Genomic DNA, 20,865 nt, shown 5'->3' with positions numbered 1-20,865 from the left:
TTTGTTTTTAAATGTATGCTCAGGCGAAGCTCCTTTCGAGCCTCTACCTGTGCTAAGTGGCTTGCACACCAAGGTGATGGACCTACAATAGTGACTAGACCAGACCAAAACCAAAGTTTATTGTCCCAGCTTCTAAAATACTGTCACGAGGTGTAACAGCACTTTTGCCTGCCTTGTTTAACATGCTTGCAGTGAGTTTTTCAGAGTTGACTTCAATAGAAGGTCGTTGCTGTCACAGTGGTGAATGGAACAGATGTGTGTCTGGCAAGGCTGTCTCTGCTTAGCTCTAAGGCATACAGTGAAGAATCTGGTAGTCTTATGCCATTGCTCTACTGTTGCATTGCTTCAGCTTTGCAATAACAGAGCAAGGTTATGCATGTGACTTCCAGCCAAGTTGCATGTGGGCTGTGATATAAACTGCTAGAACAGGAAAAAGGCTTGCCAAGTGTGGCTAATCAAACCCAGCTGCAGAGTCAGTCTCTGCAACAGTGATAGAAAAACACGTTGAGGAGTTCCAGTGGGATTCTGCAAGTTTGGAGGCACAAGGACCAGAGAATATCAGAGGGGATGGGTCCCTGGATGACCTACAACAGCAAATTCAAAACTGCCTACAACTGCAAATTCAAATTCACAAAGTGTGTCTGAGTTGGAGGTTCCCACAGACAGTGCAAGCCCAGCTCTTTCCAGAAATTCTGGTGCCACTGCAAAATGTCCATAGGACCTGGATGCAGAGAAGCTTATTATCAAGTCCTTAATGAGGGGCAGACAGCCATTATAGATAGAGGTTGGGCTAGGGTTCCATTGTACTTGCCTTTCTGGTATGGGAGTGCCTATGTTACATCACTGGCTAAAGTTTCTGTTGATAAAACCTTTTTGTGATTGATTACTGCCTCTTCCCTGTTCTTAAACAGGGCCCAGGAGCAAAGGACAGAATGGCTGGATAGCGAACTGACCCTTACCATCCAACACGCAGTAGTAACAGTATTTAAAGACACATTGGAAAACGAAGCTAATCAAAACATCTTTTGGAAGATGACTTTATACTTCACTGATTCTGCTCCACGTTTGGCAGGATAGTGTTGTCCCGGGTAGTACCATGCCAGAGTTCTTGCCTGAGGATGTTGGTGCAACACTTGATGGCATGTGCTGAATTTCTGCAATGCTGTCACTGTTGACACAGTGCCTTTCTCTCAGGGCAGGCCTTGGTGCCTCTGCCCTTCTCCAGCAGTCTGGCTCTGGCTGGACAGTGGTGTTGCCCTGGCAGCAGCTCAGCTACACGCAGGATCTTGGTGGTGGTTGCCAGACCTCTGACTGTACAGAACTGCATAGCTGAAGATGGGTTTTGGGTTCCTGTTTACTCCTACAATCCATTGTGCTGTGATAGGAAAGGCAGAATGAATAGAAGACTTATAAAAAGTCTTATTTTATATCCCCAGATTGTCTAGTTAGTTCCTGGTAGTCAGAGGCTCTCATGCATGCAATAGATGTTAGGTTTAGCAGGGTTCATAAAAACACCTGTTTAATAGTTCATGTATACTGCGTACTGCACAAAGACTTCCAGTATTCCATTTGGAAAAAAAAAAATAATAAAAAATTCATACTTTGGAGCAGAAGGGTTTCTGAAGTCTTAAATACCCTGTTCTGCATAAACTGGGACAAAGTAATAGTTCTTGTAGACAGGGACCAAACACATTGGGGATCAGTGAGACCCTATGATTGCATTACAGCCTAGGCCTCAGGGGAATTCCAAAATCTTAATGGTATTGGACACTTGGAGGAAAAATTTGTTCTTGGTCACAAACTTCACAGTATTCAGGTGGCTGTGCATCTGCAGCAATATTGCATTTCTGGATGTGATCAGCCTCTGGCCTGTCACAGGGCTGTAGCTGTCCTTATCGCCACCCCTCATGCCCACTAATGGTATACTGTAGATTTAGGCAAAATTATTTTTAGTTCCTGCAAGTCTCCAGCAGAAGTTCTGAAAGTAATGAGTGGCTGTGTGTGTGTGTGTGGGGTGTTTTTGTTTTTTAAGAAGGCAAAACCTTATTTGACAGTATTAATTGTTTTTACAGTGGTGAATTGTTCTTTTGAGTAGAAAAGAATAAATTACTTGGAGGGGGGAGGGGGCAGTACTGTTAAACCTGGCTAAAACATCTACAGAAAGGAAACAGGAAAGGGCAGTAATGATGAGGAAATCCAGCTGCTGGAGAAGACCTGACATAGCCCTTCCTCTCTTAGTAGTCACCTATAGACCAGACATACCCAGCAGGCTACTTAAGGCAGATACTGCCCATAGACAAAAGCAAGTTAGAAGGACTTCTCCACTGTGGATGTCTAGGAACCTCTTTAGAAAGCCCAGTATGAGAACCTGTTGTGCTGGACAAACCTTGGGTGATACACCCTGTATGCCGAGTCAGGCACTGGCTGGAGGCATGGTGACAGGGTAGAAGCAGAAAAAAGGCTGCCCCGCTGGGAGGGGTTTGGAGTCCCTCAGGCACTGATCTCGTTAATGTTGAGGCTGTTAATAGAAATGTGGGGAATGTGTGATGTTGAGGTAGGTCTATCTTCCAGAAGCACAGGAAGACATTAGAGGACTGGACAACTCCAGTTGGAATTTGCTCAGCAGTGCAAAATACAAAGCTGTAAAAAAGTCCAGAGCTCATCATTAGGGAACTGAGGAGGACCTGTTCAAGGGAGGAATCTGACCCACTTGCCTAGTGTACACTGTTACGATCGTTGGGGCAGAGTCCCCTGTAGAGAGAATTGGTGTGATTGTGCATGGCCCTGGCCAGAGCTCATCTAAAGCAGTCGGTGTCACTGGGAAAATGCAGAGCAGGTCTTAAGAGGAAGACAAAGAATTTAGCTTACTTTGCTTAGTGCTGTGAAGCTGAGAGGACCTGGTGGTGTCTGTAAACAGGTAAGCACCAGGAATGAAGTAATCTTACTGGACTCCCAAGATAAGAGCTAGCACAAGAACAAAAAGCAGTAAACTACTGATGAGCGGTTGGTTGGGATAGTTGCTGGCCAATGGAGCAAGCTCCATTTCCAATGCTCAGATAAGATAATATGATTTGGTATGTGCCACACAGCAAGGTTGAGCTGAGTTACCAAGGAAGATCCTTCTTGTCTGACTAGAGCCCAAAAGAACATCTTTCCTCTGAGGCTGGGAACTAGTTCAGTCTCATTCAACTGGGAATCCTCTTTGGTGTGTCCTGCCCTAATCCAGGAACACCTGGAAAAATACATGCGGTTTGGCACATCCCATGTAAGTCCACATTGTAGCAGCACAGACCAGGACCAATTGCGATTGTCCAGGAGGTTGATGAAGTGGGAGAGGGGCCTGAGACTGTGGGACCAGTCGTGTTCAAAGGTGGAAGTACAGCTTCAGATGGGATGGTGACTCTGTGCTCCCTGCCTACTTCAGTGTTTCTCCCTGGAGGAGCCAGCTGCTTAGCTTTGGAGAGTTGTTTGCAGTCTTTTCAGAGGTGGCTGTCCCAAAGGCTTATCTTTTATGGGGGGTCCATACTTGGGTTCTGCTCGTTGTTCTTGTGGCTGGGAGTTATTCCCTCCCCGTAGCTCTGAGTGGTTTGTGATTTTTGCTGTGGCGGTGCTGGCTGCTGGGAGGCCTTTGCTGTCAGTGTGGTCATCTCTCCTCATTCAGCAGATTTACTTGACTTTTGAGGTACTTTGGCACCAGTGCCCTGCTGATATGTGGAAGAGTTGCCTTGTAGGTCTGTCCCTCTCCTAGAGCCCTGAGGTGGTGACTAATTGCAGTGATCTTGGCATCTCTGGCTGTTCCTAGGGCTTCTGTCATAGCTGAGTGGCTTGTGACAAATGCTATAGATCTGATGTAAGTTAGGTGCTTTCAGGACTCGCACTTCAACAGGGAGTCCTTCCCAGCTTGTCTTCCTATTCAGCAGAAGCTGTGGTCTCCAGGTTTGCTCTTGGAGAGTAATGCTAAGCTGCCTTAGTTGATCTGCAGCCAAGGAAACAATAGAGAAATACATCAGGACAGGTGACCTGAGATGAGGGGACTGATGAAGGGCCAACTTAACTCCACTGTGCTGCCCCTTTGGGCACCAGAGGGCCCTGGAGTTGCATGTGTTCCATAGGATCTAGCTGGGGATGGGCTACAGTTTCCTGTATCCTAAGCATTCATGACTTTCTTCTAGTGGCACCGGACACAATTAACAACCATGTGAAGACCTGTCGTGAGGAGCAGAAGAACCTGCACTTCTTTGCCCCAGAATATGGAGGTATGGTGTGGCTACAGCTGCAAGCCTGGTTTTGTTGGCCTTGCTAATGCTTCCAAGCTGTTCTGTGTCTTGTTTTCAGCTACAAGCTCATGACAGATGTCACATTAACAGTTTTGAGTTATTTGCCTGCTTAAATACTTAAACTCCTCTGTCTTTTGATAGCAGAGCAGGGAGAGAAGGCTGCAAGATTATCACAGCCTGATACAGAGGTGGTCCTGCTGATACTGCTAAATGCAGGGATGGACTGATTAACAGAGCGTTATTTCTGTGTTACAGAAGTTGCCAACGTCACCACTGCTGTGGACATTTACTCCTTTGGGATGTGTGCACTGGAGGTGAGTGTGGAACAATTTGGCTATGGGACAGAGAGAATGAATGTGGAGATGCTGTGGTTATGGGTGGGTTAACTTGGTAACGAGTGCATTTTGTTCTCTGAGCCAAACACACTTTACCTTGGAGGGATCCCTATGGAGGTTCCCCTAAATGCCTTACTGAGAAGCAAATAGCTCAGTAATATGCAGTCCTTTCTGAAATTCCTAATGTTTAATTTATTACTCTGTGGGTCTTGGCCAGTTCTGAAGTCTAACCCACTGGCTGGTGGGAAGTCACTGCTACAAACTGTACTTAATGTACATGGAGAACAAAACTCCCCTTCTGGGGAGTACCTGTTCTCCCTGTGGTATCTGGAGGAGAGGACAGAGGTGGTCCTTAACTTTTCTGGGCCAGTCTGTCCCCATGTGATACAGGTGCTCGTTGCAGTTGGGCAAAAGTCTGACGTACCTGATCTTAGCAGCTTAGTGGTTCCTCTGTCCTTGCAATCAGTAGGCCCAAGTCTAGGAAATGGGAGTTGTTGGTAGGAGTATTTTCTGGGAAGAATGCTCAGAAAGAGCCAACGCAAAGAATTCTCAACCTATGCTACACACCCCATAAGTGAAGCAGGAAGAGAACTGTGGAAACACACAAGAGCTGACTCTTAAGACATTCTCTGGAATCTTTTGCCAGCGTTTCCTAGCTGGGAATTTGTGTATGTGTTGGCTGGAGCCATTTCTGGATGGTGTTGTGTGCTTGCTTTTCTGCCTGTAATACAGTGCTATTCATACAGCCAGGAGGGACACTGTCAGATTCTGGCAGTGATCCAGTTACTGCTTCATTAGAGAATGGGGATTATCAAGCAGAAGTACAGGCCAATGGAGCATGAGATTCAAAATGGAGATACTTACTGTCTAAGGTGATGCTGGCATAGTTTTCTGGTCTCCCTGGCAATCTGTTAGGGTGCTAGAAACAAACTGTCATAATGAGGCAGTCATTCTCCCTCTGCCTCCATGAACTGTGACCTTAAATAGCACCAAACAACTTGGCTGTTATGATCTCACACTTGGCAGCGGTCTCCTTGAACTCTGTTCAATGTAGTCAGTAATTCTCAGTGAAGTCTGATACGCTGCTTTGTGTTTGCAGATGGCGGTGCTGGAAATACAGGGTAATGGAGAGTCATCTTATGTGCCCCAGGAGGCCATTAACAGTGCCATCCAGCTGCTGGAGGACCCCTTGCAGAGGGTGAGTGAGGAGGGATCAGTGCCCCTGCAGATGTGTTGGTATTGCACATGGTCTCAGGCAATTTTTGTCTTTCAGGAGTTCATTCAGAAGTGTCTAGAACAGGACCCTTGCAAGCGTCCTACTGCCCGGGAGCTCCTTTTTCATCAGGCGTTGTTTGAGGTGCCATCACTAAAGCTACTGGCTGCTCACTGTATCGTTGGACATCAGCGTGAGTATGGGGTCCCAGGGTTGCACATCTCACGTTCTGCAAAGCTTCACTAAGGTGTCAGTACAGCTGGCATCTTGGAAACCAAGACCTTCATGCTGCTTTTAACAGGCAGGGACCAGGGCCTTGTGAAACAGAGCTGCGGTCACTGCAGAGCCTGGAGGACTATGGTGCCCTGGCTGCTCTGAGTGGCACAGGAGTTTAACAGCCTAAAGGCTCTCGGGTTTTTATTGCTTTTCTTAGGTTGGAAAGGAATTGCAGTTGTTCTTTTTTTTTTTTGTTCTTTTTTTTTTTTAATAGATATGATTCCTGAAAATGCTTTAGAAGAAATGACCAAAAACCTTGACATGAGTGCAGTGTTGGCAGAGATTAATCATGTGGACAGGGAAGGAGTCAAGATGATGTGAGTACCCTGTGGTGTGCTTGGAGGGGGCTGCTCAGATGCATGGGCACTGGGGTGAGCACTGAAGGATCTGCCTGGGACTCTTCCCTTCAAGTTAGTGTTGGTATTTCACCACTAACTGGGAAACGAAAGGGAGCTGTTGGTGAAGAAGCAGTCACTCTCTGGGCACAAAAAATTCTGTGGAAGGTAACTCCTGGGTGGAAGAAGACCTTGCACCCATGTTCTGTGAACAGATTCCATGTAGCTAAGATGTGAATTGTTCCCCAGATAGAGGGGTGGGAAATTAACACACTGTAGTTGGAACAGTCCTTAGCAAAACCTGGCTGAACAGTTTGGGGAAGTGACTCAGACCAATCACAGGCTTGTCAAATGGAGTCCAACATATTGGAGAAATGGTTCTTCAGTGCTTTCTTAACAGAGCAGCTTATTCTACAATATGCAAAGGGAAAGGCTGTTTTGGGCAGCTATCAGTAACATGCAGCAGCCACTTAAACTATAGAGGTGGCCCTCTAAGTAAGTGACCGTAATATCTGTGGAGCAAGTAGAGTGCCAAAAAGGTGATGTTAAATTTTGGGTAATGAAACCTCAGCTAGTTGAAGGGTTAGCTGAAAAGACTAAGATGTGGATCCTGTATTTCCAGAGAAGACCAGGGTGCATCCAGGGTAGCCCCAGCATTCTGGGATGCTCAGGCTACTGAACAAAAGTAATCAAGATGACAAGGAGAAAAAGCACTGTTCATTTGAGAAGCTCTTTGAGCCATATAGACCTTTCTAAAAACAGACATTCTGATCTTCATAGCGCTAGTAAATAACAGTATTGAATTCCCTTTGGAGTGTTTTTTGTTAATTAAAGGTTCAAAATAGAGGATAAAGAGTGAATAGCCAAAGCTGTGCAAGAGAGATTCTTTACACATATTGGACTTCAGTCTGCGGAGGACTGGCTATCAGGCATATGCCAGCCTGGAACTTGCTTTTTGGTAGTGCAGTACCTCAGAGGTTCTGGAAAATGAAAAAGAAAGCATAGTAATGACTTGAAATGTCAGCTAGCATCATGTGCCATGCAAAGTGAGCTGCTAGAAAAAATGGTAAATTTTTGCTGAAAACTACTACTACTACTATACTAGAGGATGGGAAAGTAACAGATGATTTGTGTGTTGAAAAGGGCTGGAGAGTGGTCTGGGGAAGTGAGGCAGATGTGCAGCCTACACCAGATCTGATGGAACAGCAAAGCACTTGGGGGGGGTCATGGCAGGATTCGAGCAGCTTGCAGTCTCTGGCTGATCTCTGAAATTCTTCAAAGCAGTCTTAAGACAGTGGTACAGACTGTGGAAGACTGGCTGTTCAAAGTTTTTGTTGCAACCAGTCTAAAAGAAGCTGTGGTCAAGTGGGCACTAAAAAGCTGAATTGACTAAGGTGATGAGGAAAGTGTTCTACTGGGGAATTAGTAAAGTAGGAGAACCTGTGTCTCCTTGTTAGTCAAAACCAGAAAGAAATGAGGAACTCGCTGTGGACTGTTCTGGTGTTCCTAACTCCGTGTGCTGTGTAAAAGACAATTAATAGCTTGCTTTAGAGAAAAAAGAACTGCTTCTCTGAGAAGGCTGTGAAATAACACTGTGGGAAGAGACCATTTCCAGCTTGTTGAAAACGCACTGCTGTGCAGCTGTAGATGAGGGCAAATATGGTATCAGGGTACCAAATAATGGGAGAGAGGGTAACAGTAGTTGGGTGAAATATCTAAAGACGTTGCCTGCATAATGTACATGTACAAAGTGGCAACCTTTGTGAACAGTCCTGGAGCAGATCAGAGAGCTGACTTCACCACGGGGCTGGAAATCATTGTCACCACATGGAGGAACTGTATGTTCTTGAGGGTGAGAAAGAGGAAGAGCAGTAGACATATGACAAGTTACGGCACAAAGGGGAGGGGTTGTCAGTGCTTACTATCCTATCCTTCATCAGCCACCAGCAAGGAAGATGTTCAATGGAATTAGAGGCTGCGGAATTAAAAATGAATTGGGGGGAAGACTTCCTCTGGGACACTACATTGAGAAGCCACCAAGCTGAACGAGCAATCTGGGAAAGAAATTACAGAGACAACAAAAGTATCCCAAACTCCAGTGAGAAATATTTGGGCAGGACATTAAATCCTGAGGTGTAGTTTCTAGTTTGTGGTCATGAGTGATATGGCTGGTCATACTGTGCCATCAGCTGCTGCAGAGGTTCTTGCCTTTGCAGTGGTGAGTGCCCTTGCTCTTCTGGAGATGGGACACAGGCTTCATGGGCCTGGTATAACAGATGTCTTTGGAAAAACCTTGCTAGGAACATGGTGTTACTGGGCTAGCTTCCAAATAATTGTTTGCATTGGACAACTCTCTATGGGGAGGTGATACCTGTTTTGCCATAATTAAAATGTTGCCTCATCCTTGGCTTCTTTGAATAGTTGCTTCCTGTACAGGAAGACTGGAGTCTGTCTCGCCTTTGGCTGGCTGTCTCTGTCTTGCCCGCTGACACAGCTGTAGTCTAGGACATGGGGATTTGAAATTGCATCTGAAGAGACTTGAGTGGATGGTTCTGTTAGATGACTTCTCACCTCAGCATTTTTCCCCCCCCCCCTCCCCCAGCTTCTCACAATCTCCAGCATTGGAGCTGGACAAGTTCCTGGAGGATGTAAGGTAAGAGGGGTTTTTTTAAAGGGCAATTTTAACTGTGTGTGAGACTGGAAAAATTTCAGAGAGGTATAACCTCACACCCTGCTCCTTTCTTGTAGGAATGGTATCTACCCACTCACAGCTTTTGGGATGCCGCGACCCCAGCAGCCCCAGCAGGTAGTGGTGAAATCTCCCATTGCTCCACCATCAGTGAAAACCCCGACTCCAGAGCCTGCTGAGGTGGAGACCCGCAAGGTGAGAGATGGGAGCTCCGTTCTTCCCCAGGCAGCGGTGCTGTACAGCAGCAGTCAGTCACAGGGTGTCTCTGCTTCTGTTTCAGGTGGTGCTGATGCAGTGCAACATTGAGTCAGTAGAGGAGGGAGTGAAGCATCATGTATGTTCCCATCTTCTGGCTGAGCATGTTGTGTGGGGGTGTGCCAGGGCAGCTGTGCAGACCTCGTGGCTCCAGCATGCTGATGTGCTGCTGGTGCCTGGTGTGACCTGCTGCTGCTGCAGCTGCTATCTTTGGGGCTCAAAGCCAGATCCAGGCCCGTGCCTGTGGCTGACCTGGCATGTAGCATGTGTTTTGGCCCCCCCCCACATTCAGGCTTCCTCTGCAGGATGGTGCTGCTGGCTGTGGTTTGGAATGGAATTGGATGCAGTGGTTCAGTTAGACTCCTGTGGGGCTCTGGAGGGGGTGGTTCCTATCCTGATGGGGATTAATGGGGATGCTTCTGACTGGCTGTGGTGGCCACAGCCTGTGGCAGCCTGCCAGACTGCAGTCCCTCATGAGAACTTCTCTACCCTGCAGTTAACACTGCTGCTGAAACTGGAAGACAAGTTGAATCGACACTTGAGCTGTGACCTGCAGCCCAGTAAGTACCTTTGTTCCCATGCTGTGGTGCACTGAGGCCAGCAGTGCACTCAGACCTGGGACTTACACCCTTCCCTGTGTTGCAGATGACAACATCCAGGAGCTGGCAGCTGAACTGGTCCAGCTTGGATTCATCAGTGAGGTAAGCAGGCCTGGGGCTCAGGTAGGGATATAGGTCTGCATTCCTTCCTCAAACTTAAATGGCTTATGCCACATCAGTCCTTTTCTAGCTGGGGAGGTAGGAGAAATAAGATGCATCCCTGCCCATGTGCCCTGGCAGGCTTCAGCCAAGCTCTTAGCTTTGCACAGGCTGAGCCTACCCCTCACTGTAGCTTGTTCTTCCCAGGCTGACCAGAACAGACTTACCTGTTTACTTGAAGAGGCATTCAGCAAGTTCTACTACACCCGGAACGGAGCCCTGACGGCAGTGACTGTGTCATCTTAGCACCCCTCGGCTCCTGGGTGGCCAGTGTGGCTTTGTTGCCTGCGACCCCTTCTGTGTCTGTCCATCACTGTAGGGCATCAGCAAGACCCCAGCTGCAGTGCTTGGAAGCTCATCCTGCATGTGCCGGGGCTGGGCTCAGCGACAATCCTCCCTGCCCGCCTATTAAAGGGGACTTTGCGCATCAGTATTATTTCCAGCCCTGTTTTTGTTGGGATTTTGCCAGGTGGTGCCGGGTCCTGGCTTGGGGTGTTCTGTAGCCCCATTCATGTGCATGGAGTTTGTTCTGTTTGAATTGTACAAAGTGTCTTTTGCACAGCACAGAAATGTTTTGGGTTTTTTTCTTTTCTTTTCTTTTTTTTTTTTTTTTTTTTAATTTAAAGGTAAGCAGGGGCCAGCCCCTAAGCCCTGCCCCCTCTCTGCACCCCATTCTGCAACTGCCTCTGGCGCCAGTCACTACCCTCCTTCACGGGCCGAGGGAGCCGGGGCCGGCCGGGCTTCCCCAGCCCCTGCCTGGTGCTCTGCCTGCCTCTTCTGCTCCCCCGTGGCTGCACTTTGTTTACTCGTTTTGCACACCCGCTCAGCCCTGCGTTTCGGCCTGCCCTGGAGGTGCAGGGCTGCGGGCTGTGCTGACGCGGGGATGTGTCCCCTGCAGCCTCCTGGGGCCCAGCCGACGCGCACCCCCCCCCCCCCCCCCGGCCCGCGCACCGTGGGCCGCTGCGAGCAGCCCGGGGCCCGGCGCCGCCGGCCTGGGGAGCGGCGGGTGTGTCCCCCGCGGCCCTGTCCCGTGCCGGTGTGCTCGGCGGGGCTGAGCCCGCGGCTCCGCCCGCCTGCGCGGGGCTGGGCGCAGCGCCGCCCTTGCATCTCATTTCTATCGTTTCCTATTTTTAATAAACTGTTTTGTAAATACGCGACTGCTGCCTCTTTCCGGGCCGGGGGGGCGGGGCGGGGCAGGCCTGCCCTGCCCCGGGGCGGGGCCGGCTGCGGGCGGCTCGTCCTGCGGCGGCGGCGGCGGCCATGGCCGGGGGGCGGCGGGGGCCGGGGGCGCTGGCGGAGCCGCGGCGGCTGATGCGCGCCGGGCTGGGGCTCATCGTGCTGGGCCACGGCAGCCTGGTGCTGGGCGCCATCGTGCACGGCTCGGTCCTGCGGCACGTGGCCGGCGCCAGCCGCGCCGTCACCCCCGAGTACGCGGTGGCCAACGTGGTGTCGGTGGGCGCCGGGCTGCTGGTGAGAGCGGCCGGGCCGGGCCGCGGGAGCGGGGCCGGGGGGAAGCCGGCCCTGCCCGAGGCGCGCGTTGAGCGCGGGTCTCTCCTTGCAGAGCATCGCCGTGGGCATCGTCGCCATCCTGGTGTCGCACAACCTGTCCCGGGCGGCCCTGGTGAGTGCGGGGCGTCGGGGTCAGCAGCCGAGCGGGCCGGGGGCCGCGGCGCGGCCCGGCCCGGCCCCTGCTGGCGGCCGCTCCCTCGGACCTTGTCCCCGGCGGCTCCTTCCGCCTCGGCGGCTGGCGGGGTTGTGGGTGTCGCCTGCTGCCCTGGCTCAGTCCCGCCGGCAGCACCGGGAGAGTGAGTGGGTGGGTGGGTACTGGGCACCGTCCTGGGGCAGAAACGCTTCAGCTGGTGGGTGAAGCTGCTGCCGGGATCAGGCATCCTGCTGTGGGCTCACGAGGGTGGGCCTGCATGAGGCAAGGCTGCTGCTGGTGGGGTCCTCTGCTCTCAGCGGAGCTGGGCCTGTGCTGCGCTGCGGCTCCCCAGGGGCAGGAGCCCGTGGGAGGGTGCCGTCTGGTGGCTCTGGGCTCACTGGAGGCATGAAGGAAGCAAAAGGTGGAAAAACCTCCTCTGAGTGCAGAGCTGAGCTGCACTAGGAGGGGCAAGAGGTGGCATGTGCTTGCTCGGTGCAAACATCCCTGGGGTTCCCAGCACCCCCACTAGCCTGCAGAGTGGCTGTACGGAGGTGTGGGGTGCCTGGCCCCATGCAGTGGCAGTGCCTAGCCCTGGCATTTCCCCCAGCTTTGGCCAGCCCTACGCTCTTGTGTTCTCCTTGCTGTCTGCAGCATTGGACCCTACTGAGCATGTCCCTGTTGAACTGCCTCCTGTCCACAACCTGTAGCGTGGGCCTGGCGCTGGCCATCGCCCTCACCATTCACAGCCGGGGCATGCACCTTGTCACTGGTTGCAACAGCTCTGCACTGCCTGCTGACGCCCGTGCAGCCATAGCGACCAACGACTGTCCTTTCAACACCACGCGCATCTATGTGAGTCTGCAGGGCCACCACAACCCCCCCTGCCTTCCTCTTTCTGTCTCTGCTGCTGCTTCTTCTTTCTCTCCCCCTCTCTCTTTTGCCCACCCTCTCTCTGCCTTTCTTCCTTTTGCTTTTCCTCCCATTCCCTTTCTTTCTCTCCCCTTCTCTTCCCCACTGCCTGCTCAGCCGCATGTAGGTAGGCTGGGTGCAGTGAGCCACGCTCCCTGAGGGACCTCCGACCCTCTGCTCTGCAGGACACAGCCCTGGCGCTCTGGTTCCCCTCCATGGTGCTGGTGGCCGCAGAAGCTGTGCTGTCTGGCAGGTGCTGTTTGGTGGCCCTGATCTTCCGGGGCATTGGGCCCTGCGCACGCGGCTACGGCAAAGAGCAGGTATGCCCCATCGGTCCGGACGGGTCTCCCTGCCTCTGCCTCACCATTGCTGCCTTTTTGCTGCATTTTGAAGCTGCTGGGTTCTGCTGGGCCCTTGTTCCCATACAAACAGGCTGTGCAGCAATGGGAGGGTGAGTGTCAAGTTTGAACCTCTTCTAGCCAGCTTTGGTGACGGACTGGCACCCCTTCATCTTGAGTAGTTGCAGAGGGACCCTGCTCTTCATCCCTCTGAAAGCCAAGCCTATTCTCTCCTGGCTGTCCTGAGCGAACACCCCTGCCCCCCTGCAACCTGGCCCAGCCCTTCACACATCCCTGTGACCCTCCACCTCTTCTTTTCTTTTTTCTTCTCCCTAGCTGGCTGAGCCAAGTACAGCGAAGGAAGGGCCACCACGTGAGATGCAGCAGCTCCTGACGGGGCTGGCTGAGCCTTGTGCCTAGCTGGAGAGGTGAGTGCAGTGCGTGGGCTATGCCTGGGGGGACGGAAGCAGGCAGGCTCCACTGTCAAGAGGGCCTGCCGACACCAGCCCCCTGAAACATCTCTTTCCAAGCATTTGCTACAACTACTGGCCAGAGGTATCAGCATAATGCCTGGCCCTGCAGCACAGTCCTGCATTCATGCATACCTTTTCACTCCCAGGTGGTGCTGCAGGAGTGCTGCAATCCAGCAAGGTGAAGTTGCACCTGCACCGTACTCCTGCCCCTGGTGTAAGCATGTGTAGGGTGGCCTGCAGCGGAGAGGGGTGTGCCTTCCCCCCCCCCCCCCCCCCCCGCCAGCCTCACCACCCCACCTGGGACAAACCCTGCAGGTTCCACACACAAGCTGCCCGAGGTCATCAGGCAGCCTTTGCCTAGCAGGTGCCATGGCCCCTGGATGCTCTCCCCAAGCTGCAAGGCCCTTCCTGGCACGCTAAAGTCCCCATTGGTCTTTTACACACAGTGATGGGGGTGAGCAGAGGTGCTGGGGCCTGGCCACAGCCAGGGCTGGCCTGGGTCCTGATGGCCCTGCTGCAGAGCAGGCAGGGTCAGCTTGCTGTGCCTGTGCTCAGGCAGGCCAAGGAATGGAAGGTGAAGAATCCTTTTGTTGTGAGCCTCTCGTTTCCTTGAGTAAATAAAACATTTCCTTTTCACACTGCCTGGTGTAAGTGGCTCCCCAGGGTGGCTGGCTCCTGGGAGCTGAGCCCACTGATGGAAGGACAGCACAGCTGGTATGTAAGTCCATCTGCATGCTTGTCCCCCGCCCCGCCAGGCACAGGGGTGTAGACAGATACATGGTCCCAGTGTGACAGTCACCCATCAGGGTGGAGGGTGCATGTTTAGCATAGCTAGGTTGAGGCCAAGAGGCACATGTACTGGGTTATGGTCCTGTGCCCTGGCAGCTACATGTGTTCTGGGCTCAGCATCCCCTGATAAACAGGACAGCAGGGTTGAGGGACATGTTTATTGGAAGTGGAAGTGGAGGGTGCTGAAGAACAGGACTGAAAGCTGCCACTGTCCAGCTCACTGGAAAGAGAAGCTGGTGCTCGGGAGTCCCCCACACCACTGGCTGAGGAACTTGAGCACATCTTGGCATGCAGGGCTGTGGGATGTCTGCAGAATGAAAGAGACCTTGGCATTGGCAAGGAGGCAGTGCCATCACCCCCAGCCCAAGGGCACCCCTGGGGGCTGACAGAGCTGCACAGGCAAGGCTGGGTCTGCCCCAGCTCTGTAAGTGAGGTTAATCCCCATCGAGCAGCATGTAGGCAGGGTGCAGTAAAACCACCCTGGTTCAGTGTATCTCCACCCAGTGGGACAATGTTTTATTGTTGGCATGAGGGGGTTGAACACCCTGCAGCCTGTCCCCTGACCCACAGGGTGCCTGGCTCACCTTGACAGCCATCAGGAACTTGTTCCACGTGTCTTTGTTGGCTTCTCGGCCTGGCCGCTTGAACTCTATCTTGTTTCTTAGTACAGGGTACCCTGGTCACACAGTGACACCTTCAGAAACAAGCCGAGCGCCACAGCAGACCCCTACCTTGTGCACCCTTTCCCTCTCTGCGTTGCCATCTGGCTAGAGCTTGTCCCATGGGACAGTGCAGGGGAACAATGCCGCCTCTGGCTTTTAGAGACCAGAATAAGGAAGGGGGTGCCCACAGTGGTGGAATCAAAGGAAGATGAAGGCTGAGCTGTCCTCTGGCAAGGACACCCAAGTGAGTATGTGAAATGATAGCACCCTGCTCCTGACCTTTGGAGCCAGAGGCCTGTTGCTGGTGGCTACCTCTGCTCCCCGCCCTTCTCTGACCCACTCTTTTAAGTCCTGCACCACAATCCCTCAGTGTCTGAAGTGTGGAAGTGGTGGGCGACAGTACTTGCCAGAATAGACAGCTTTTGTAGAACAGGGACAGGCACTGCATGTGCACGTGTGTCAGTGCTGGACAGCCTCCTGGCAGTGCTGTGTGAGACTGAACAGTCATAGAATCATAAAAACACAGAATGGTTAGGTTGCAAGGGACCTCTGGGGTCTATACGGTCCAGCCCTGCCCTGCTCAAGCCGGGCCACCCACAGCTGGTTGCCCAGCACTGTGTCCAGATGGCTTTCCAAGTATGGAGATGCTACTGCTTCTGTGCAACCTGTTCCAGTGTTCAGTCACCCTCACAAGAAAAATGGGTCCGTCCATCTCCTCCAGCAGAACTGGTCCCCAGAGCCACACAGTCTCCCTGCTCGTCTTGCAGCACAGCCTGAACTCCCTCCCAGACCCAACCGCCCCCCAACATGTTCCCACTCCCTGCACAGCACCATGTACTCCCTTGCATATGTGTGAACTGGCCTGGAGCTTACCTGTAAGCACACAGGGCAGGGAGCGCACCCCTGTATTTGCTGCCACCAGTGAGGCTTCGTATGTGTCGCGCTCGTCCTGTGGCAGCACCTGCTCCAGCCGCTGGTCCATGGACATAGTGAGCACCCAGTCCCTGACCTCCTCCCGCTTCTCCTCCTGCAGGGCAGAGGCCAGGGCACCGCCTGATATTGCACGCTGTGCCACAGCCCAACTGCTGCTCCACAGCACTAGGGACAACACTGGGGAGAGCAGGACACGTGTGTGTGCAGTATGTGCACACACACACATGCATGTATGCATATTGGGGGCGGGGGGGGTGAGTGCATGTGTGCACAAGCACATGTATAGTGGGAGGGGAGCATGACAGAGAGTGTGTGTGCATGTGTATGTGTGTACTGGGGCTGCATGTGTGTTTGCAGTGGGTGGGGGCACAGGGCCCGGGTCAGTGCTGAGTACATTTCCATCTCTTGTAGTGTGTGCTGTCCCACCCTTGCCCCAGTCCCTCTTCAGAGGGGGTCCTGAAGCAGCATCACTGTTCATGGGAGCTGAAGAAGGCAGATGACACTCACAGGCACGTGCTGTTGGGCTGGAAGTGGCACTTCAAAGGGAATGTCTGTGCTCTGGAAATCGGAGTGGTCCAGAGAATCCAGGTTCCCTTCTTCAATGGCCTGAGAAAGGAGAAATGGTGGAGCACTAAGCAATACCATCCTTGGAGTTGACAGTATAATCTACATTGTGAGGATGGCATTATTGATGCCTCTATCTATTAGTGCTGTGGTGACTGGGCCCTCCTGGGAGGCAGCATTTATGGCCATCCTCTGCAGTGTCAGAGGATGTGTGCCTCTGAAACACTCTACTACTCAAACTTGTCAGGTGGCCTCGAAGGGAAAGATGAAATGGGGGGGGATGGCACGTTTCCCAGCAGCTGCTGACAGCACTTGGAAGACTGGTACAGTAAGGTCTGTCAGCTTCCTAGGGTTTAGTGTTTTCTGGTGACCAATCTGCTAGTCAAGGAAGGAGCTGACTGGCATGGGGACTCCTCAGTCTTGTATCACAGTGGCTAAAGCATTGGGCCATGCCCTCCACCCCTCAGGTAATTTTCCTTCCCTTGGAACAACTCAGATGAGATCATCCTGAAAGCTGTAACAGCACTTGCAGCCATGAAGATTACAGGCCCAAACTGTTAGGCCAACTTGCTCTTTGCTGCAACATAAATGCATGGTGGCACTGGCACACACAGAGTGACAGGGTCAGGGTTGCTCAGGTGCCCTGCATGGCAAGTCCTTCCACAGCTAGTTTTAGGGTACTCAGTACTGCGCATGCACGCACACACTGAGCAGTGTTCAGGGCTCTCCATCGGCACCAGCTCAAACGTGTTGCCACATTTGAGCCTCAGGAGTACCCTGGCCAGGTTGAGGGTGTGTTTTCACCCTACAGGCCATTGTCATTTCAAGTATGATAGCCCTCCCTCCAGCAGACTATACGCACATCTGAGAGGTCCAGGAAGCGGTTCAGGAAGATGAATGCCATGTTCTCCCAGTTGACTGCCTAGTACAGAGAGAAACCCCAAGTGAGACCAGGCAGCTTATCTTCACGGCCACAACTCTCCTGCCTGAGCGATGGCTAGAAAGGATGTGGTTCTGTTTGTGCCACAACATCCCGCTTGCAGCACAGGTAATGGAGAAGGAGAATGCACAACCCTGCTCACCACTCCTGAGGACTGCTTCACAGGCAACCACTGGGACAACCAGCCCACTAGCCACAGGCTGTCCCACAAGATGGAGTCAGGCATAATTGCACAGCTGGCATCATTCAGTGAGAACATGCTGCTGTGCTTGCCATGTGTCATTGCGTCTGGGCAGGCAGTCAGTCTGTAGCCTCAGGATTGAGGTAACACTTAGGTGACCCAGAGCAAGGCAGATCAGTGAGGAGTCTTGCATCTACGCTAACAGAGCCATGCAATATAATGTGGCCTCTGGTCTACCCTCTGGGTCTGCAGTCTCAGGTATGCCCTCCCACTATCTACTGCCATTCCATGACAAAATACAGAGGCTGGCAAGCTGTTTGAGGAAAGGCCTCCAATGCCAGTGTCTGGCTACTGGTGTACCAGTGCAGATAGGGGCAGATAGGGGAAGATAAAGTTGAGAATCCCTGAGCCCAGGGTCCTCCACCTCCTTAGCTGCTCTGGTGGCAGATAACTCTTACCTTGGCAGCTATCCCAGCTTCATAGAAAGCCTTGTCTGCAGGGAGGAGCTCAGTGTGGCGCAGCAGGGAAATGGACAGCTTGGCAGCCACCATGTCCTACAGCCACAGGGGACAGTAAAGCCAAAACAATCAGCACAGAAAAGTCAGGTCGGAAGGGATCTCATGAGATCATACTGCCCCAGACTCATGGCAGGGACTCTGCACCCATGTATTCCAGACATGCAACAAACAAAGGTTAAAAACTTCAGTCCTGACCATAAGTACCCTCACTGTGTGAACACACAGGAGGACTGTCACCTGAAGATGAAGTTCTTTTGCTTTATAAACCGTGCTGTTTTTTCTAGAAGCCACACCCAAACTCCCACCATTTGAGTCACAGAATAGTTGAGGTTGGAAGGGATCTCTGATGATCAACTAGTCCAGCCCCACGACACTCAAAGCAGAGTCAGCTACAGCAGGTTGTTCAGGAACATGTCTGGTCACGTTTTGAGTATTTCAAGGGATACTCCAACCTCTCTCCAACCTCTCTCTCCAAGCAACCTGTTCTGGTGTTCAGCCACACTTACAGCAAGTTTCTTCTTGTATTCAATCACATAAGAATTTCTGAGTAGGGGCAAGGAATTCAAGGGAGATTTCACTTCTCTGCTTGCCAGATAGGTTCTCATCACACCAGAACCGGGAAGGCCAGCCCTTCTTCATGGTCCCAAATAGACTACCCAACACCTCAACATGCCACAACTGTGTGGGTCTGTACAGGTTTCCAAGACATCAGAACTGGCTCTTTCTGTCTGACATGTCTCTGGACTCCCAACATCTACACACGCAGCCATGGGGAAAGCCCGGTCTCCCCTATGACTTTTACTGGGGTCCTAGCTGTGACAACCTTTCTTTTTCACAGCCTGCTCTATCACAGCTCCAGTCTCACACTCATACAGTGCTCTACCACAATTCCACAATCACATATGGATCAAGACTTCAGCAGGGACTCTGCTATATATTGTAGCCCAGAACAAATCCCAATGCACATAAGACTCAAAAATACTCACGGTGCCTTGTGAGGCCCAGCACCCAGGCCCATGAGCTCCCAAAGCCCCTGAGAAGCCCCGCACACAGGCCCATGAGCTCACAAAGCCCTGCGCAAAGCCAATCTGTTCTTAAGACCACATGTGAAACCCAGCAGCTCTCACAGCCCAGGATAGCTGAAGAGGAAGCAATGCCTCTCCTGGGAAGATCAGATTTTTGTGTGATCCCTAAATTTCTACTGGTGCCTATGCTCTCAGAAGTCATGGCAAGCATATGGATCAGCTTCCCACTTGTTTACATCTCAGCCTCAGTGGCTGGAGGCAGGTCACACTATAAGGAGTCAGAAAAGACTATCTCCAGTTCCACTTGCTCGTGGTGGGCTCCCAGAGCACTATAGTCCCATTCTCATGCATCCATGATGTGTAAGTAATCCGTGAAGCGGAATAGTGAACTATGGATAGCCCTGAACCTGCACGTCCCCACAGGGTTCTGCACATAGGGTAGTGACCTGGCAAAAGAACTTCAAAAACCTTACCAGTTGCTTCACGCCCTGAGCAGCAGAGCGGGTGGCATAGTAGTGAGAGATCAGCAGCATTGTTTCAAACTCTTCATGTGCCGGAGTGTTTGCTTCACTTGACTTTACTAAGTTTTCACACTGAAGAAGAGAAAAGGAGAGTAAGTGAGAACATGAGAGCACAAAGGGCACTCTTCATCCACTTGAGTCCAGGGAAAAGTTGGGAGAGAGAAAGATCTGAAATATCCAGGCACCTCTGGGGACTGGAAAAGGGCTGGGCCTTGGGTGCTCTGGGTCCTACAGTGTGCTGAAGGGAGGAGGCTGTGGGAGAAGGGGGGGAGCCAACAGTACTGCAACAACAGACAGCACTGGAAGCAGGGGTGAGTTTGGATGGACAAAGTGGGATTTGTGCATTTCGTTTGTGCTAGCAGTGGGTATTTGTGGGACAGAAACAGAGAAGAGGCAATCATGGGCTCTTGGCTGAGGTATTTTGGGACAGGGAAGAAGGAACAGAAAGCTCCAAGCATCTCTAGGGAGATGGGGAGGACTCTTATTTTCCAGGCTCAGTAGCTCTGTGCTTTCCCCAGTTCCTTGCCCCACCCAGGCTGCTGAATATGGGTGTAGGACGAAAAGTGGGCACATCATTGTGATAGGTTCCCATCTAGCAGTGACATGGTGAGCTCTGCAAGTGCCAGTGTCCAGACTGACTTCAAGGATTTTGCCTTGAGTGCAGGGTCATCTTCTTCCCTGACTTCTCTTGCCCAGCCATATCCACTTCACAATATCCTGTTATTCTACTGCCCACATTGTGGACATCTCCCCATTTCCGCTCAACTTGTGTTCTACAAATACTGCCCATGTCACCTGGCTAGAGACTGGTTCTTCTTTCTCCCCTGCTAGGAGCCACCAGGGTGTTGGAGTTTAACAGGCGGTGGTGGCCATCACCCACACTCACCAGATGGAAGAGAATATCACGCAGCTCAGCCCAGCTGGAGTAGGCCTCAGCACAATTCATGCCAGATGCATTCACCATCTCTACAAAGAGACGCTTGTAAATGTTGAAATTCTGCAACGAAAAGGAGAGGAATCTTAAGGGAGCCAGATGGGGAGTCAGCAAAAGTCTGGAGCTCTCCTGCTGTCAAGCACGGGCTGAGGGAATGGCAGCTCTGCATGCAGGCTCCTGGAGCAGCACTGCTGCAGATTGCTGGTTACAATGGGTGCTACAGGGCAAGGCAGGGAAATGGGGAAGAATGCTTACTGCAGCCAGTGCTCTCAGAGAGTCAAACATGGTTCCTTTCATT

General features: G+C 51.9%; 3 protein-coding genes across 6 annotated transcripts in view; 2 read left to right on the top strand and 1 right to left on the bottom strand.

The window, feature by feature from the left end:
• Positions 1-11,288, top strand: part of NRBP1 (nuclear receptor binding protein 1) — a 42,360-nt gene extending 31,072 nt beyond the window's left edge. For both annotated transcript variants that reach the window (XM_052809158.1, XM_052809157.1), the window contains 11 exons: positions 4,173-4,256; positions 4,533-4,591; positions 5,712-5,810; positions 5,886-6,018; positions 6,316-6,418; positions 9,039-9,089; positions 9,185-9,320; positions 9,406-9,459; positions 9,877-9,940; positions 10,026-10,081; positions 10,286-11,288. In XM_052809158.1, coding sequence (XP_052665118.1) covers positions 4,173-4,256; positions 4,533-4,591; positions 5,712-5,810; positions 5,886-6,018; positions 6,316-6,418; positions 9,039-9,089; positions 9,185-9,320; positions 9,406-9,459; positions 9,877-9,940; positions 10,026-10,081; positions 10,286-10,384 — 938 coding nt within the window. In that variant the 3' untranslated portion in view covers positions 10,385-11,288. The remainder of the gene's footprint in view (positions 1-4,172; positions 4,257-4,532; positions 4,592-5,711; positions 5,811-5,885; positions 6,019-6,315; positions 6,419-9,038; positions 9,090-9,184; positions 9,321-9,405; positions 9,460-9,876; positions 9,941-10,025; positions 10,082-10,285) is intronic.
• Positions 11,289-11,372: 84 nt separating this feature from the next.
• Positions 11,373-20,579, top strand: KRTCAP3 (keratinocyte associated protein 3). Of its 2 annotated transcripts, none has more exons than XM_052809160.1 (6): positions 11,373-11,608; positions 11,700-11,759; positions 12,432-12,632; positions 12,875-13,009; positions 13,364-13,455; positions 20,465-20,579. In XM_052809160.1, exons 1-5 carry the CDS (start codon positions 11,399-11,401, stop codon positions 13,445-13,447), a joined length of 690 nt encoding a protein of 229 aa, XP_052665120.1. In that variant the 5' UTR covers positions 11,373-11,398; the 3' UTR covers positions 13,448-13,455; positions 20,465-20,579. The 2 variants fall into 2 exon arrangements, with proteins under 2 accessions (XP_052665120.1, XP_052665119.1); XM_052809159.1 differs by lacking the exon at positions 20,465-20,579 and adding an exon at positions 13,647-14,136.
• The window catches only part of IFT172 (intraflagellar transport 172), a 39,011-nt gene continuing 32,579 nt past the window's right edge, over positions 14,434-20,865 (bottom strand). For both annotated transcript variants that reach the window (XM_052809153.1, XM_052809154.1), the window contains 8 exons: positions 20,520-20,630; positions 19,586-19,705; positions 18,028-18,123; positions 17,311-17,370; positions 16,392-16,490; positions 15,825-15,978; positions 14,874-14,965; positions 14,434-14,596 (listed from right to left, as the gene is read on the bottom strand). In XM_052809153.1, coding sequence (XP_052665113.1) covers positions 14,507-14,596; positions 14,874-14,965; positions 15,825-15,978; positions 16,392-16,490; positions 17,311-17,370; positions 18,028-18,123; positions 19,586-19,705; positions 20,520-20,630 — 822 coding nt within the window. In that variant the 3' untranslated portion in view covers positions 14,434-14,506. The remainder of the gene's footprint in view (positions 14,597-14,873; positions 14,966-15,824; positions 15,979-16,391; positions 16,491-17,310; positions 17,371-18,027; positions 18,124-19,585; positions 19,706-20,519; positions 20,631-20,865) is intronic.

Source organism: Harpia harpyja, chromosome 15 (genome assembly GCF_026419915.1).
Source record: "Harpia harpyja isolate bHarHar1 chromosome 15, bHarHar1 primary haplotype, whole genome shotgun sequence".
Classification (NCBI taxonomy): Eukaryota; Metazoa; Chordata; class Aves; order Accipitriformes; family Accipitridae; genus Harpia; species Harpia harpyja.
This window is presented reverse-complemented; position numbering and strand designations above follow the sequence as displayed.

What these genes read in the sequence shown, in the direction of transcription:
- KRTCAP3 (XM_052809160.1), top strand. Translation starts at nt 11,399, where the DNA reads ATGGCCGGGGGGCGGCGGGGGCCGGGGGCGCTGGCGGAGCCGCGGCGG. An exon ending in CGGTGGGCGCCGGGCTGCTG is followed by an intron (nt 11,609 to 11,699) that starts GTGAGAGCGGCC and finishes CTCTCCTTGCAG; the next exon opens with AGCATCGCCGTGGGCATCGT. An exon ending in TCAACACCACGCGCATCTAT is followed by an intron (nt 12,633 to 12,874) that starts GTGAGTCTGCAG and finishes TCTGCTCTGCAG; the next exon opens with GACACAGCCCTGGCGCTCTG.